The sequence below is a fragment of the Meleagris gallopavo genome, chromosome 1, assembly GCF_000146605.3.
Source record: "Meleagris gallopavo isolate NT-WF06-2002-E0010 breed Aviagen turkey brand Nicholas breeding stock chromosome 1, Turkey_5.1, whole genome shotgun sequence".
NCBI lineage: Eukaryota > Metazoa > Chordata > Aves > Galliformes > Phasianidae > Meleagris > Meleagris gallopavo.
In genome coordinates, this window is record NC_015011.2 from 35,716,217 (window position 1) to 35,735,528 (window position 19,312).

At 37.3% G+C, this 19,312-nt stretch overlaps 1 protein-coding gene across 1 annotated transcript in view; it reads left to right on the forward strand.

Annotated features, from left to right (window-relative positions):
- Positions 1-13,608: 13,608 nt before the first annotated feature.
- Positions 13,609-19,312, forward strand: part of LGR5 (leucine rich repeat containing G protein-coupled receptor 5) — a 60,643-nt gene continuing 54,939 nt past the window's right edge. Inside the window, exon 1 of the mRNA XM_010708166.3 lies at positions 13,609-13,698. Coding sequence (XP_010706468.2) covers positions 13,609-13,698 — 90 coding nt within the window. The remainder of the gene's footprint in view (positions 13,699-19,312) is intronic.

Genomic DNA, 19,312 nt, shown 5'->3' on the forward strand with positions numbered 1-19,312 from the left:
TGTGGCTCTGGGCAGCCTGGTCTGGTGGTTGGTGATCCTGCACGTAGCAGGGGGGTTCAAACTAGATGATCACTGTGGTCTTTTTCAACCCAGGCCATTCTATGATTTAAGAATCATTGTAATTTTTATCAGTGTTTGAATATTTCATTTTGTCAAAGGAAAAATACTTCTGTTGTTCTATTAGATAGATTAGTTCTATTAGATTAATTAGATACTAGAATATCATGTTTTCTAGTAAGTTAGACAATGATGTAGTTTTGGACACAGATACAGACCTACCTATTTTGTATTTGGAGGGAAAGACAGATCATGGTGTAACTGGTGTGATATCAAGTAATCCAAATGTGGGGACTGTTACCTCCATATTATCTACTCAATGCCAGATTCATTCCCAGGAAGCCTGTGTTTGCTATCTGCATCTGTAAGTGCCAGTACTGCTTTTAAGATTTTTATCCCTTCAATCTTCAAACTATTAAAATGGGAAGGAGATGTCTTACAATGGAAAGCTAATAGCTTACTCAAGCTTCTCAGATTACTATTTCAGATCTAGGAAGGGATTGTTTAGAAGAAGTTTCTAGCTATTTTGTCTGAATTTCATCTCACTTTATACGATATTATCAGATAAGACAAAGAATGGATATCAGAAGATTGCCTTTGCAAGTTACATTTGGTAGAAGACAAATATATTTCTGTGCTTGTATGCAGATTGGGAAAGAAGTTCTTACAAATATTTGGGACTTAGAATATTTATTTTTACATTAATTTTTATATTTTATATTGTTTAAATGTGGCTGGCAGTCTCTCTGAAGAAGATCTGGTAATAGACACGTGCTGGCACCATCAAAGGCCCTTTTTCTTGGAGCACCTCTCCACCTAAATTGTTTTTCTTCATAAGAAACTTGCCTTTCTAGAAAATCCTAAATCTGTTACTCTTCACAGCTTACAAAAAAAGTCTGTTTTGGTTTCTTCTGCTTTTGTATGAGGAGATTCTATGCTGAAAGAAGAAAACGTGCATAGCTATATCAGGTAATAAAGCATATAAATCAAGCTTGTACCAAATATATTTTGTAATCACATTTTATATATATATTATACATATAACATGATAAGGATTTGCATTAAAAGTCTAACAAGATGAACAAAGCTGTATTTTGAAGCCTCCTACGTAGTGTTTAAGGCAAAGAAAACTATTATTTATCTCTTTGTAAAAAGTATTTCTTAAAATTGACTTTATTTGTTTTGCAGTTCAGAAGACTCTGCAGGTAGCCTTAAGAGCATGTACATTTCATTATTATTAAACCAACAAGCAGAACTTCTTTCTGCCATTCTCTGGCAGGATTAATGGATTTTGGCACGATTTTGGCAAGAGTGAAAGCTCTTGCTGCGTAAGCTAGCAAGCTTGACTAATTCTCAGTTGTGCTAACTTCATAAACCTATTTTAAGGTTTTAACTTTGACTAAAGATTAAAGGTAATGATTTCATGCTGCTGCCTTTGAATATATGATACTCTAATACGATTACAGTTAGTAAGTGTAAATAAAATATAGCATACATATATCTTACGGTACACATGAAAAAAATGTATGTAATGGATATTTTACATCTTCCAGCAAACTCTCATTTTTGAGAATTTAAAATGAGATTCCACCAAATAATTGATACATTAATATTAAATACACACAGCCATTAAAATGTTTGAAATACTAAATGATAGACAGAACTAGTAAGCTGTATAATAGGAACAGATCATCTGTGTTCCAAAACAATTTACACTTGAATCAAAAAAGTGAACAGTTTTGATTTGATCTGATGTGAGGCTGGCTTACTTAGCAAAGCCGTTTTAACCTGTAGAGCATTCCAGTGCCTATCGGGTTTTTCACCTTGCCAGACAACCCTAGAATCAGTATTCAGAAAAGCCTAAAGAAAGGAGAAAAGAGAGGAAAAAATATTTTCAGCCTGTCTGACAAGACTACATAAAAAGCTCATGATCAAAGGATCTTAAATACACGTTACTGGTGTGACAAACAACATTTTTGTCCCTTTATTAGATTTATTTTTCTTCTGAAAACTGCAGTGGCCAGTGCATAGTTTGTGAAAGAAAGCTGGCAGGGTTGTATTCTTTGATTCCTAATTAACACCTTCAGTCTCAAAAGAGAACTAACAGAAATACCATAAAATGTTGCAGCTGCATTGTTATTACGCTTGGTTGGTTTGTTAAAAGTCGGCTGGGCATTGGCAGCTGCAATAAAGGAATAGCTCAATGGATGTTTTGTATTGTGCCCACTGAAGTGAAAGAAGGCAACCATTTTATTTTCAAATGGGCAGCTGCATAGTGATGTTTAAATGGAGCTAAATGTGAGATTTACTGTTAATTTATAGTAATTGGTTATAAATAAAGTAGCGGTATAGCTTGGCTTTCATCTGTTAAAGCCGTAGAACACAAGTTGAAGGGAAACTAGTTATGAAAGGCAAAAAGTGAATCGTAAGATACTTGAATGGTAGAAAGTGCTGCTTAAAGCAATTACTTAGAAGGAGTAACATCCAGTTTTGCAATGTAATGTAGCAGGGACCTTGAAAGCATCTAGCCAAGCCATTCTTTAGGTTGTGCTATGAGAAGTTAAGGTAGACAATGCTTCGTCCCACTATAGTGAAAACCAAAGTTGTAGTGATGGGGTCAGAACCAAATGCAACTCTGCCTGCAGTGTATAGATTTGTATTTTGGGTAGTAGAATAAAGGAAGCATTTAACTCTGGTCAGATAAATCTCACTCACATTCAAAAAATGCAATTAGGGAAATATGTAAATCTAGATGTTTCATCAAATGCTAGCTGAGGGGTTACCAGTTCTTTCCGTGCACAATGACTGAACTAAAGAACTTCAGTGTCTGTGTAAGAACCATTGTCCCGGCCTCAGAGCCTGTTGGAAACAGAGTCCAGACTGGCCGTGGGAAATACCTACATATTTGACACAGGCCCTGTTTCTGAGAGAAAAGGGGGTGGAATAGAAAGTATGGAGATTTTACTGTTGCATTCTAATCAGCCATGATCTGCCTAATTTGCTTTGATCAGGAAGATAAACTAATTTTCCTATAGGCTGGATAAAAGTAATTAGCAATCCAATGCTTTCATGTTTTTGAAAGGAGTGAAGAAAGGAAGAGCAGAAATTGTAATGGTGGGAGCAAAGTACATCTTTTCGGCTCATTTGAAAGCATTGTTACTTGAAAATAGGATGGTGCCATAAGAGAGAGGCCCTGATTAAGGTGGTTTTGTGAGGCAGGGTATCATTGTACGCTGTGATCTGTAATGCTGTGCAGCTAATAGTTTCTGAAGATCGGTTTAACTTGAGTTTTGGAATATTTAGATTCTGTTCTCCTTTATGGGAAAGAATTATCCTTCATAAACAGTGCATCTGTCATTCTCTAAGGATGCTGTTTGATTTCCCAAGGCATTTTGGTGTCTTTCTCCATAGTCATCGTAGAATAATTCAGTAGTTAATTAAAGGTTGGATCTACTGCTGACACAGGACTTACAGATGAGGGTTTTTAATCCCACAAAGTGAAAGCAAAAAAGCCATAGCCTAAGCCAAATTGCTGGACATCTTGATTCCTGATTCAGGTAGGTAGCAGCTCTGCAGGCCTAGCTGTGGCTGTCAGCCCAGTGCATGTGGTATGGCAGAACTCAGATAGGTTTTCTGGGAGATGTTATTCTATTTCTCCTTGGCTTCAACTATTATATTTAAGTATAAATCAGGATGCCCTGAAAGAGGTTAAGTTTCGCTCTAAAAGCATTAACATGCAATCAGCATGAAATGCCAGGGCATGATCCTGCAGTCTTAACCCAGACAAACAGTTGTCACTCATGCAATCTTACTGAATGAAGTTCATGGGTTACAGAATCTTCCACTTTTAATCCCTGTCTTTAAAACGAAGACTGTTCTGGAAATACTTACTAACCAGCCTAACTAGTATTATAATAAGAATCCTTCAAAGAATATATGCACCTCTCATTTTGGAAGCTTGCTGCCAATCAATAGTCTGACATTCTGTCTGTAATATGCCTATTATTGTAAGCAGATCTCTAAATGACTTAGAAGAAATCGCTGAACTGCTTTGTTCAGTGTTTAGCTATCTCACTTCGACAAATGTGTCTTACAAGGATATAGAAGGTATTGTGTGGAGGGCATTGGAGTTGAAACCCTTTCCTTGCAGGGCCAAGACGAACCTTAAGGCCTCGCATTTGCACATATATTTTTGTGCTAAGCAATAATAATGCGGAGAAAAATCGTGTAACCTTAGGCTGTACTAAAGGAAGGTTAAGGATCTTCCCTTAGGCTTCCCCATTTTTCAGAATCGAGTAGTTCAGCAAGCAGCTACAGCCAGCCTGCTTCCATCCACCTACATCTTTATATACTGAAAGTTATATTTAAAAGTCAGATAAGCATAAGGATTCTATTTATCATTTCTGTTTCAGTTATATTGCAGTCCACAGCCATAATCAGTACTGTGAATCCACTATGTCAGGTCCAGTTAAAATACAGAGGTAGGCCCTATAAAAGCTTTAGTAGGGAAAGAAAAAAAACCAAAAACAGCTATTTATGATGAATGGGAAAACCATTTTATGGTGTGGATAGAAAAAATGGGGCATATGTTCTGTCTCAAAGACGCTCCTATTAAAAAAATAATATCCTTTAAAGACTGAGTTTGGAAAATTAATTTTCCCTGCCAGCAAGATGCACTGAATAGTGTTTGTGAGGGGAAAAAAAAGTATATTTCTGTATGATGTCACTCTTAAACTGAAATAGATAACAAAGTTTTTGGTTGACTTTTTATCTTCTACAAAATGTTGGCATTGTAAACATCTGCAGTACTTGTATCCCAACCCATGTTATGTCATCTGCAAAAGCTATGTTAGTTTGAACGTGAGAACATGGTCACAAAAATAAAAACTGATGGAAGAATTGCAACAAAATGTAGATACATTCATTGAGGCACTACTGAGAGTTGAGGTTAGCCAGGGAATATTTACTGTTTATGCTTGAGGAGGCAGTGTCATCCCGTAGGTGATCTGACAATCAGGCCTGGATTTTCTTCTCAGTTTCACAATCCTGCTTGCCACAGCAAGATCAGTTCCTCTCTCTTTTTACAACCTCTTCAAATTCTAAATAGTAGCTTACTCTTTCTTTAGGGGTTTTTTTGAAAACTACTCCATAATTGAATATTACTGTATAAAAAGAAAAATTAGATGGAGGAAGTGGTAAGCATGTAATTACTTCAAGTCAGATAAGATGTTCCTGCCCAGAAAATTCTCACCTCCACCATCCCTGCCAATGTATATCATTCATGGTTATTGCTGGACAGAAGATGCACATCTGGTCCTTCCAAGAGAAGAGATAGCAATTGTGTCTCAGAACTTTAAATTATATCACATTTTCTGTACAATGCAAGCTAGAATACAGATGCCTACAGCTCTTTATCCACAAATCAGAGGAAGGATGAGATTGCTTTTTCCCTTTTTCTGAGCTGCACAGAATTAGCTTCCTAAGTCCTTGGGGTATTTAGAATAAAAACTAGGAGGAAATAAAAGGATCTATGACTCCTACATTCGAAAAACACTGGCCCTTGTTCTGAAAGTCATCCTTCTTCCAATAAAAGGCCAAGGTTTTTTTTAAATGACATGGCAATCTGGAAATCCAACTCTTGTAGTGTACAGATAAAGTTTTACAAGGAACACTTCACTCTTCTGCAATACCACTCATTTCTAGTCCCGAAGGATTCAACACACATTTGGAGTAACATCTACACAGATTTTTTTAGAAAGAGGTGTGAACTCTGCCTTGTGTTCTGACCATCTGGAAACCATCAGCAAAACACTGAGTCTAACCTTACCTGGCAGGACAGTGTGAATCCCAATCTCAGAATTCAGTGTAATTGCCAAAGCATAAGTAACTATTGCACTTGATTTGCCTTAGGGTATCCTGCCTGGTCTTCAGCTGTGTCTTCAAAAGGCAGCTGGTCTTGTTGTAGATCATAATGTTATGTTTGCCAGGCTTGCGTGGATATCTCACGTAACTTAAGACTATTTCAGATGGCTCTATGTTTAGTCAACTAGATTGATTCTCTGTATTTTAATGCAGCATTTAGCTGCTCACACATACTTAACTCATGCGAGTTAGGGTACTTCAGGTTGTTTGACATATCCCCATGGGGTAAAAAAGAGCTGATCAGTGCAGGAAGCGCATTCCCTGCAGTGTGGAAAGTATTTAGAAGACAGACAGGATACTCTAAGGCACCTCACGGAGTGGCCCAGAGATAAAAATCTGACCCAGCTTACAAGAGACCAGTGGCATAGTTCCTCCAGAAATCTTCAAAATACATAACTGTGATATTATTAACACAGTAACTCGGGGTATGGAGAGGGGCCAGTTTTGATCTGGGAAAACCCTGCTGCTTAGGCAGTGTGACACACTTCAGATTAGTTTTGCAGTGAGTTGGGCTGAACTTAGGTGATCTGTTAGATCACATCCATGCTGTAGCTCATACTTAAAAGTGTGAAGTCTCTTCAGCTGATAGCAAAAAAAGTGGGGGGCACTAGTCCATATAGGTTGATAGTAAGGTAGATAAAAGAAGATGCAAGAACTGGCCTTCAGGTATAGTTCATGTAAATTTGCATATATAAGTATTTGATTACGATTTTCCCTTTTGTCTGAGTATGGTGATCTTCGGATATCTTTGTGAGGGCTGTCCAGTGAATTTCACTGATCCCTACTCTGGGTATGGTAAAAAGGTCTATTTGTTCAGACAATGAGATTTATCTGGACCAGGAGAAATTTGGCAGGGATGTGTTTTCTCTTTTGTGTTTTTGGTTTTTTTTAATCTATTTAATATTAAACAATCTGCCTAACATTGTGTCATTGGAATCTCTTCCAATTTTGTTTCTGTTTTTCTTATTTTCTGTGATGCAAAAACATTTTATCTTGATTATTTTAATAGTAACAATAATTAGATGCTTTGTACCCTTCAAAATGGTATTACTGACTGGTTGCAAAATGAAAAAAAAAAGGTCATACAACAACTTAAATAGAAGTGTGCGCATTATTAAACTTGCAATGCATAAAGTTTTTATTAAATAATAGAAAGTAAAAATGTTGAGCTACAATTATTACAGAGTTCTATCTTTGCTTTTACTTTAAACAAAAAAAAATCTTCTGATTAAGGGAAATGTTAAACTGTTTCATTAGATGAAGCAATCAGGTTGTGCTTTAATCTGTTTCGTTGTTGAATTAGAAGAAACATACCTTCCACTCTTAAAATAGTAATGTAATTGTAAAGTTGTCAGTCTGGGGTTACTATTTGAACTGATTACACTTGATAAAAATAACAAGCCATGACAAATAGAGGGGCTAGGTTTCAGTAATTCACTAAAGAATGTCTCTACGAAGGCTTTGTGGCAAAATGTCTTGTTTGCAGGACAAATGAAGAGTTGAAATAACAACCCATGAATACCACTGGTGAAATGGCTATGTACACAAGGTGAATGCTAAAGTTTTCCCTTCTGAATGGACCTTTTAATCCAGGCATTATCTAGGGTCTGAAAAAGTCTTCAGTGGCCTTATGTACAGATTAATGGGAAAAGCTGAGACTCGGAGTTGGGCTATTTGCAGAAACAGTTTTCAAGATTTACTGATGGTTGACAAATGCCATTTAAGCTTTCAAAGCCATCAATATGCTATTGAAAGGGATTTAGAGGGAAATCTTCCCACTATAGAAGACGAGGACTTTGAAGGATCTTGGTGGAAGCCCTTGGTCTCCCCACCCCTCCAAACCTTTCACTGCCTTCCTTCAGCATATAGAGCCTGAAACGCGTGGCTATGGGAAAGGGGGGTGAGGTCCCTTTCAAGGGCGTTTGTATATAACCAAATGTGCCAGTCTGCTTTTGTTCAGCCATGAGAACTGAATAGGAGTGTTTCTAGAAAAAGTCTCTTGTGCTCATGGTCAGCTTTTCAATAGGCTTTCTGCTAATAGATTTTTAATATGTGAGCTGCAAATGGTGAAATACAAGTTTGAAAATTTTATTTAATTGAAAAATTGCCCAGAAAAGACTCTCTGCCCTATAGCATTACTTAATGATGCTACCATTTCACCATTTCCTTCTCTAACTCTAACTTCTAAATAAAAGTAACCTCATACATTATACATATGACAAGACAAATCATCGGAGCTTTGATTTTAATTACTTAAAATAATGCCTTGTCTTTTTTTCCACAGACATTTTAAAAACATGCTTCTATGTCCTTTCTTTTCTTTAGTTATTTAAAAGCTCATTTACAAACCACATGTCTTTATTAAAAAATGTTCATTACGGGACCAGGTTAGCAAAGAAAAAAAAAAGACCTTTGACTACCGTGTTTTTTGTTAAAGGGGTTTTAATTTAAGATCAGGATAGCTTGAAGTCTTGGTTTGTTTTATGTGTCTTTTTTTTTTTAATGTACTGTTCTGGATACTCAGAAGCCATGATGAAAAATTCTGAAGAAATTAATAAAGCTACAAAAGAAAAAAGAACTTGCCAGCGCCTGTGGTCCTCTTAATAGCAATGGTGTTAATACATGTAGAGCCATGCAGTGCCATCATCTTCAATCTACTGCAAGGGTGTGAAAGTGCTGCCATCCAAAAGCCAAAACCATGACTGAGAGGGGAATCCCTCACCTAGCAAGTCTTCACACCAGCCTGTGGGTTGGGTATTTTCTTCGTGTATCAGGTATGTGGGGCACAGACCTGTCTGCACCAGTCTGAGTCCCACCAACCCTAAACACCCCTTGGAGAGAAGGCCAGGCTGACTGGGCTCAGGAGAATGCGGGCAATAGGATAACACCTGTGTTTCAAGATCTGCTTCTGCTTCGCAAATGCTTTGACTTTATTGCTGTCCTATATTTCATTACCACCTGAGTCATTCTCAAACAAGCATCCTTTTTCTCACTTCTTATGGAAGAGTTGCCAAAGGTAGGCAGTGTTGTGATCACTTGTGCAACTTGACCATCACAAGGTAAATTAAACCTTGAGAAGATCTCCCAGAGCATCATAGAGGCTGAGCCTTTAGTTCCAAAATGTTAATTCCTCTTCACCTATAAAGAACTATCACAGTGTAGATCATTGTGAGTAGACTTTCTGTGCTCCTGGTAGAGCTGACTGGAAACCTCACATAAGACAAAAGTCAAGCAAAGGCTTGAGAGGAGGAGGAAAGGAAAAATGAGCAGAACCAACAAATTGCTTTGGAAATAGATGAGGAATTAAAATATAAGTACCCAAATAACTGAAGCAGCCATTACAAGGAAAAGAAATAAAAGAAATAAAGGCTTTAATGGTGAACAATATGGAAGTAAAATAAACTGAGATAAACCACTCTTACATTTTCTGAACCCTCTTACCTGGGAAAAACAATAATATTGATTTTATATTAATATTGTGCCTCTCTCTCCTTACCATTCTATCTTTAATTCAACAGATTTTAAAAATGATAAAATAAAAGGGCTAGAAAAAAAAATAGGTAGCAATCTTCCCAGTGAACCCAGCAGTACCCTTATCACTACTCCAGGCAGAGATGTGCTGTTGCATGATTTCCATGGCTATGCAATACTGCCTATTGGGTAGAAGCTGGCATGAGGCATCGCAGGAAGATGTTCTGCTTCTATGAATGTCAGTGGGAACTCTGCTCCCAGCATCAGTGGAGCCAGGTGTTTGCCCCCAGGCTCTGCTGCAGCGCTGACATTGATTTGCTGTGCTGTGAGTTGTAAGTCATGTAAATAGTAGGACGACTGATTCTTTCCAGCATTTTTATGGCATTTGGAACTGCTAGAGAAAAGAACCAAGAACTTGGAAAGTTCATTTCATGTTTAAAAAAAAGCAGGACAGGTGTAGTATAGGGAACATACTTATGTCATATATGCACCTGTGTGCATATATATGGCTCTGCTGCCAGCTGTTGCTAGTAAATTCTTGCTGGTTTACATTTGTTAAAGATTTGTTTTGCCTACTGATGTCTTATAATATTACTCTGTGTTATCTCCAGGAAGACCCCAAACTGGTATTTGATACTTGAAACTAAGACATAGCAGTAGCTGTGGCTGAACGGTGCCCATTAACTGTTTATCCTGAAGAGATTTTCTGCAGATCATTGTAACAATCACAAGAAGTGGTGGGTCACTGGCCTTGAAATGAGGTTGCCAAACAGTAGATTGCATAAACACTGTGAATAAAAGGAAGGAAACAGGAATCATTTAGCTTGAATCACAGTCTGCTAGCTCCACTCAAACTAAATGTTAGTCCAGCTGATCTCAATAGAAATAGTTGTGAAGTATTTTGCCTGCATCGATTTTGCATGTACAGCTCTGATTCCAGTTATTTAAGTAATGGGAAAGGTAAGAAAATTATCTGAAGAGGAGACACGTTCATAAAAAAAGCAGTGCAGCCCTTTTCCCTGATGATTGTGCTGATATGACAACATATGAAAATCCATGCCAGCTCTGTCCTGCACAAGTCAGGTCTCTACTGGAGGTTTCCCCTTGGCATAGTGAGTTAGTGTGTGCTCAGCCCTGTCTCACAAACTGAATTCCTAACAGCTACCTCAGGTATTTGCTGACATGAAGTACAACTGTTCAGTTATAAGCAAACAACGTGTGTGGACCAGGTATAGATGATGTCTATATAATATTAAGGATTTGATGTTTATTTATATTCAGAGTATTTTATACCAGCCCGTGTGAAAGTATTTGATGATGAGAGAATTTTGAGCATTTCAGGAAAAAAAAACACAACTTGATGGAGAAATGCAGTATTTTTAAGTGTGTTATCTTTGTAAGAAAAAAAGCTATAAATATTTCCTGGCACTTACTGTTGTAGAAGTTTTGGTGTTCAATCTGCCAGTGACAAATCTGACAGCTCTGTCATTGCACAGAGCTCTGTGGAAGGTGTTGTAAGAGCCTGTCAGACAGTCATGAGATGGCTCTGTTAGGCAGAAAGGGAAAATGTGTGCATAAAAAAATGCACAGCTTTGTATATCAGAAGAATATTGAGACTATTTGCATCCAAGGCATAAGACTACCCCTAAGCCAACATGGCCAAGTAAAAAACATTCTGCTTCACTTCCCTCATTTGTTTCTCCTCTGTACTTTTTCTGGTGGTGGCACAAGCAGCAATGCAATGAACCAGATCAGAGAATTGATTTGCATTAAAAGTTTTTTATTTCCCTGCTGGATTTGTTTTAATCTAGATCAGATGCAATTTTGATTCAAAAACATCCTTAAAAGGAAGGTGGGATGGGAGGAGATCAGGAGTGATTATTCTGGTAAGAAAGTCAACTGAAAGACTGTGCAGGTAATATGGCACTCATTGGATTGTCCATGCAATAAAGAGAAGCTTCTGTAAATAATTATTTCAGCTAAGCAACAGCACAAATACAGTCATGTGAATAATTCAGACTTGTAGTTGTGATACAGCATAGCATCGTTTACTCTTAGATAACTCTTCAATAACACAAATTTTAACTGAAGTATGGTAAAAGTAACAGTGCAATTAGTTCAGATAAAAGAAGTGAACCCTTGGCATGGCTGAATGAAGATTTTGCCATTTCCTTTACCAAGCTAAAACCAATTAATGAATACCAAGTTTATATCGAATACATCTGCTATTGTACCTTACAGAAAATAACATTGTGCAGAGCCCCTGCCTTGTGAAATTAATACATCATAGCAGCATCCAGCACTATCAGGGAAAATTAGCCTGTCTGAGAGCACCTCCCATGATTAAAGTAGCTTCAGCTCCAGATCTAACACACTCACCCGTACCTGGGGCTCTCAGCACTGGGCAATGTAGCATGTGAATTTCCTGTTCCAAATGCAGCACAAATTCATGCACAAATTTCTGTATACTCAGGCTCCACCACAGCTAGAATGCATTTGCAGTAGGTGCTGTCAGAGCTGTTTAATGGTTAAATCTTCAGATCTGTGCTATGGAATAGAGTTGGGGCAAATTAACACCAGCAGAAGTTATTTAGAATGTATTTTGTTATGAGTGAGATCAGGCTGATCCTAATTCATTTCTACTCTCAGCAGCCTCACTGAAGTTGTACTGGATGTTTTGATGAAAATGAGTTTTAAAATTGATTTGTATATTATGATCTGTACTGTGCGTTACACTCATCTTGGTATTGAATCCAATTGGCTGTGTGGCCTATGGCTTCCTTCATGGCTTTAGACCTGTATTTTGAGTCTGTTTATATTCAGGTGTCTTTTGAATTCCTTTCTGATGTTCTTAGGGTGTAGTGGGCCAGTAAGCAAAGTATTCTGTGCTTTGTAGGCCCCCTCCTCTCCTATCACTAGTCATGAGTTAGGAATAACTTCATTGAATTCTGAGGGATGAAATGACAAAAACAGAATTAAAAGAAATCTGTGCCTACTTTTTCTGAAATAAATGAACATGCCACTTTAGGAAAAGAAAACTATTCTTCTAAATTTTGGCATTGTTGTATCAAATAGTTGTAATAATAAGCAAAATGTAGAGTTGCAGAAAGTACTATGAAACTAAGAAAGACCCCAGTACTTTTTCCTAGACTTGGTCACTTCTAACACATAACTTTTCTGAAGTTAACTGTGCTGTCCATCATCAAAAACAAGATAAACAGTACCTGATAAACAAATAGGAAATGACAAAAAACAGAATAAACATTGTAGTAGACTTCTTCATAAATTGCAATAAAACATGTTGTGTATTGTCTTCAGTATTTGAACAAGATAAATAGTGTCTGCAGAACTCATATAATCTATTTGAATTAGTGCAGCAGAAACAAGTAATAACTCACAAAGTAAAATCATGCTAATGCAATCTGTGGGCATGGGAGGAAGAGGAATTCTATTCAAGTCTCTTTTAATTGCTTCTGCTGGCTCCTGTGCTATAAAATATTCCTTTAGATATTTAAGCTGTAAATTATACGAGTTAAGTACAGTGTATGATTGACATGTTGGAATGTTCTTGTAACTTATCCTGCTAATTATTACTTACTAGACTGAGTCTTCAATGCCAAGCGAAGAGCCATGAATCAGCTTTGAAAGTACATGGGTAATTTCACCTAGGGAGCATTGTGAATTTGATACACAAAAAAAGCACAGCACCAGAATCGTTGTACCTAAAATAAAATGTCAGGTACTTGTCAGATTAATTCAGCGCTGTGTTTGTTTGATCTGATCTTTGATCTTTACTTTCTTTTTGACCTTAATTGTTTGCACTGCCCTGCTCCCTCTGCTGGAGTCTTGGATAAACTGAATGGCAAAATTGTTTCCTGAAAAGATTAATCATGCACGTACTGTTTGCTTTACAAATGTTCTGCAGTCTAGATTTAAGCAAGCCTTTGATGGCTGTTTATATGACAGAACAGCCTACCACATTCAGAAATAATGCATGCTGGTTAAAGTGAGATTGGTACAGAGCTGCTTCAGTGATAAACCATTTTACTTTCTATGATATTAGAGGAATCCAGTGACTGGTGCCAGGAAGTTCAGATTTTGACCACAGAGTTTCATCAGTTCTGTTAGCGTTGTTGAATCCAGCCACGGCCTATCAACATGGTTTGCCTGGATCTGTTACTCAGCATTTGCTTAGCAGCAGAGAAGAGGTGCAGACAGAGCACTCCTGACCTTCCCATTGATCCTTGCGTAAGTTCAAGCCATCTATGGAATCCTTCCCATAGGTGTCTATTTAAAATTGCAGAGGTTCCATCATCTTTAAGCAAAAAGCACTGCTGGAAGTCATACCACTGGTGTGCAGAAGAAAGGGAAGCAAAGTACCGAGGGTCAGAGGGAAAACTGGCCCCATACATTAGCACAAAGCCCATGGAGTGGTGCCAACACACACACTGTCACCGCAAGCTCTATTCCGATACAATCTGGAAGATTTTTCTGAATAAAATGTTTGCTGCTTCAAATGTGAACCATGTGGTGGAAATTCACATCTTAATCATAGTTTCACTATGCAGGCCTTCAAAGAACCACAGGTGCATTTAGCAGCTCATTTTGAGAAGAAATGTCATACTTTAACTGCTAGGAAGCACTCCTCCCTGTGCTTCTCTCCATGGGTGTGTTAAACATGGAAACACATGCATACCAGTTTGCAAGTCAATTTTGGAAGACAGTATAATCCAGAACCATTAGACTGAAAATATGGTCATGGTTTTGTGTAGCCATTTTGTAAAGCTGTTCACAGCTCATGCATCCCCATTTGGAAGAGTACTATGTGAATGCTTTGGGGTACATTGGGGATCTAATGGAAAGGACACTGCACAAATCATCTTGGTGTTTGGCATACAACTGAGTTTGACTGACAGCACATCGCTTCACCATTTCTAATGGTCTTATGTCTTATGTCTTATGTCTAATGTCTTAGTTTCCCTTCTGTAAAGTGATGATAATTATTTATCTATTTATATATGGAGACCCTTGAATGAAGAAGTGCTATAGGAATATATTTTAAGAAATGGAAACTACTACTGCGGTGTTTGCAAGATTTATCTGCTTTTAGTAACTGTAGCAGATGGAGTTATTTTTAATATACATAGAGAAGCAATTGTGGCAACAGACAGACAGCAAGCTCTTAATAGCTAGCATATTCCTCCATCAAACAGTGGAGCTGGTAAAGTGTTCTGCCAACAGTGAAATCGAGCGTGCTGCAGTAAAAGGATATGCATAGTGAGGGAAAAGAAGCAGTAATTCTTACTCCTTTTTATTATATTGCATCACTACCTGTATGATAGTGTCCAATTTAGCTGTAAATGGATTAAGGAAATGGTCTGACTTTAGAAGTTATTCTCAGCTGGTAGGAACTCAGTGTATTCAGTTTATTGTCACTATTTTTATGTGAGTGCTTTCTCTTTCAAAGATTGCCATAAAAATAATTATTAATGCATCTTGTTGGGGCAAGGCAGTCCTAGAGAAAGCATAACTAGCAATCATAATAGTAAGGCTTGATCATTTTTTTAAAATTAGATTACAACTGTTAAAAAATTATAGACTACAAAATTCATTGTCTTTCATCCTGGATTATTGTATTAGCCCTGTGATGGGTAGAGAAGTTTGTACTACTTAGTATAATAGAAGCATAACAAGTGATAGATGAATAGGTTGGTGGAAGCCAATAGAAAACTTGTATATGCCCAAAGATGGATTATTGTTCTCCTTTAAAGGGCATAAGAACAATGTGGAAAACTGATTCCAAGGTGAATAGTCCCTGAAACATCTCTTGTAATAATAGCTAATAACAGGTTAGTAACTTGGCCTCCAGACCCTACTGTCATATGTTAAGAACTAGTTCACTTAACTTGTTTTACTGGCTTTGGAGAGTTTACTGTGAACTACTCACTTTAAGATGGTAACTGCATATTTTTTCCATCTTATGTATGTGTGGACAACAAAACTGGATGAGGGGAAAGACCTGTGTATTTACCCTTCTGAGCTCTGTTTTGCAAATGTTCATAGTTTGTTCATAGCATCACCAATTTGGAAAAAAAAAAAAAAAAGATTAGATGCACGTTGCAATTTGCAATATTTTCTGTTCTTCAAAAAAATAATCTGCTGCAGAAGAACCTGAGAGTTAAATGACAGGTAGGAATCTTTTCTCAAGTCACCAGAGACACAGCTGGTGACTGATTGGCACAGTATAATTAAGATATCATTACAATGAGCCATGTTGCCAGTGTAGTCAGTGAAGCAAATCTTTATCTTCTGAAAAGATGGAATTTTCATTTGCTGGTATGTTGCTTTTAGAAACACCAGTTGGAAATAGACTGTTGGAATGCTAATGGAAAAAGAGACGATATGTTCATTTGACTATTCAAAATAACCTACTGCCTTTCTAGCACAGTTCTTAAGCTCATGCTGAGCTTAATTTTCACATATGTTGATTTGATACTACTGCTATACAATAGGAGCATTTTAAAACTCAGCACACACCTTAAACAATGCAGCTCCTTACTGACATCAATGAAGTTTTCAGGTAATTTGATGGTGGAATATAGGAAAGGTTGTGTCTATCAACTCATTAAAAATTTTCAATACACTAATAAATTTAAGTTTTTCATCACAGTAGCTTGTAAGACTACTGAGTTGGATAAGAATTGATTGCAGTTTCAACTGTTTTGCTTCTGCTGAGTATATATGCACAAGCACACAAGGCAAATTGGGAAATGGATCTGATACAGAAACAGAATAGTTCCTCTGGGGATGGTTAAGAGACTTAGTACCTTGATTTAAATATTTTCTCAACATTACAGCGCAAATCCCAATGTACAAGCCACGTTTAATCTCCTTAAGTTTTCCAGTAAGAGCAAATTACTGATTTTGACAGGCTAGCCCTGAAAGGAGAAATCAGAAAACCTGTTTGATGTGCTTTTCGAAAAGAAATCATTGCATTTGCAGTGCACCTTTTATAGTCATAATCTGTAAGCCTCCAATTTACCAGCTTGCTCTTCCTGGTTGTTAGCTGATCAAGCTGATCAAGTTGATAGCTTGATCTATCTATGGTCATAAATCACATCCTAGATAGGAATTACAGAATGGCCTGGGTTGGAAGGGACTTTAAGGACCATGAAGCTCCAAACCCCCTTGCCACAGACAGGGCCACCAACCTCCCCATTTAATACTGGGGCCCAGCGCCCCATCCAACCTTGATGAACCTTGAACATCTCCAGCAGGGCATCCACAACCTCTATGGGCAGCCTGTTCCAGCACCAGGTATTCTTGGCAGTATGGTCCAAAGGCTGGCAAGTTTACTGAGAACCTCCATTTTTTCGTCCTTAGGACAGTATGAAGAATTTCTGCTCAGCAGCAAAAACTTTACAGTGTGATCCTCACATGAGATATGACTGGTTGCATTGCGTTAACTCTTCATGATTGTCTCACTTCTCTGAGCATCACTCCAAAGTAGCTTCGGATTGTGGGACTTCTAAGTCCCTTAGTTCCTTCAGCAAATGAAATTGGATGAAATGCATCCATGGTGACTCTGAATCTAGGAACCGTAAGTGCAGATGAATTACTGCAGTGCAAGTGATGTAAGGTTTATACGGGTGAAATAATGTCATCTAATCAGCCAGTTGGTACAGTTGGGAAAAGCAGAGGTTTTTTATTCTTCTGTTTGAAAGTTTATAAGTATTTCCAGCTGTATCAGCCTAATCAGAAGATATTACCTCTCTCTGCCGTAGTCTTTCTGAGATACTGAAACCATTAAAGCTGCAACAATAACATAGTGACAACACGGATTGCAGTAGTCAGTGTATTAGTTATCAGTGTGTTAAAAACAAGCTTGGAAAGGCATTATTGAACAAATCGGGAAAAAAAAAATTGTTTTTGAGAAAAATATTAAAAATATACATACTTATACTGATACACAAGGGCTGCTCTGAAAGTAATCCCTCCTACTTTATTATGTTGGCCCAGGACATCAGAGGTAAATGTTAGAGGTATGGCAATACAAGTTGAATCTTCCCATCAATATTCCATTTCATGTTGTTGCTGCGTGACAGATGTCAGCAGAGGGACAGTCTGACACAATGTCATCTGACATGGAAGTGTGTATGAAGCAAAGGTGTGTCACTGAATTCCTCTATGCAGAAATAATTGCCCCCAGTGATATTCATCGATGCTCGAAGAACTTTTGTGGAGACCAAAGAGTAGGCATGAGTAGTGCTTTTTGTAAATCCACCTCTGGGATCTAAAGATGCTTTTAATAAAATGTATATTGCTGATTTTCTGATTGTGCATCAAAGCATGTAATCAAAGTGGTCTTTTGATCTGATCCTCTTCAGATAATAGAGTGAGTCTGGTCTGCAGACTGCCTGTGAAAGATGTTATTGAGTATGGATCAGGAGTTCAGAGATGTGGGGCCTTGGGGATATCAGACAAGTCCTGCTTACTACTAATATAGATTAATGTACTATAAAAATAGATTTCAGATTTTCCTGGTCAGTCATCCAGAACATTGATTAATGCTGTTTGTAGAATGCCCTAAATACTTGCCTATTTGAAGAAGAATCACTCTCACCTTCCATTACCTCTGGCTTTTTGGGTCTAAAATGTGTTTTGCTATGTTTACAAAAACCCATTAGGACTAATGTTGAAATCCCATTATGAAACCATGTTAAAATGCCATTGTTGTCTTCATATTCAGTAGAATATGATTCACTGAGTGAGTTTTGCTTGTGCCAAATAAATCCACGTATTTGTTTCTCTGTCAGAATAAATCCTTTGAGCATTTATCAAAGTGAAAGGCTAATAATCTGCTAAACTGTATGGAAAAATTAGGTGATAAAGTATTACAGTAAAGAATGAATTTAGTAAGTGCATTTCTGAAATTATACTTTGATTTTGAAGTGGATGCAGAGAAACCAATAGTGATTTGATAATTGTTGTGAAGAATTAACACATTCCCTTTATTTCTTAATCTCTACGTGAAATGTTTTTAAATTACACATTTTTAAATTCAGAAAAAGATCAAAGATCAAAATTAAAAATGCTGACTAAAATATATATTCTGTAGTATGAAACAGCCTGTGAATAATAGAAAGTGGATGGAACACGAATAGAAGTAAGAATAGGAATGGGAATAAGAATAGGAATAGAAGTAGGAGTAGGAATAGGAATAGGAATAGGAGTAGGAATAGGAATAGGAATAGGAATAGGAATAGGAATAGGAATAGGAATAGGAATAGGAATAGGAATAGGAATAGGAATAGGATGCCTACCCACCAAAGTACAGATAACTTATTTACCTTATGAGCTTTCAACAGCTGGAAGAAATAAGGTTATTCAAATACTATCCAAAGCCGCTAGAACCTTTAAGTGTGCTTTCAAGTATATATGTTTATATTGCTTTATTAAAATGATCACATAACATTGCATAAAATATGCCGTCCTCTGATATTTTTATTTTAACAGCATCTATAGTAATTTTGACATAGTTGTATAAGTTTTATCTTCCGTGTAGAATTTTATTATGCAGTCTGTTTACAGTTTTTACTCCTTACGCAAGTCAATTGTAATGATAGTAGTAGGCAAGACAATGGAAAAAATGAAGAAGCACCTTCAGAATAAGCAGTTATTGTATGAATTGTAGCCTGAACCATAGCCTGAATGAGCTCTGACAGAGCTGATATGGCTGGTTGTTTCCTGTGCCAGGAACTACTGTGGAACCCCACCAGGAAGTGTGCTACAGAGAAGGATCACATTACACCCTTGTTTTATGGTTCATTTCACTTATTTAATGCAATTTGAGAACCTGCAA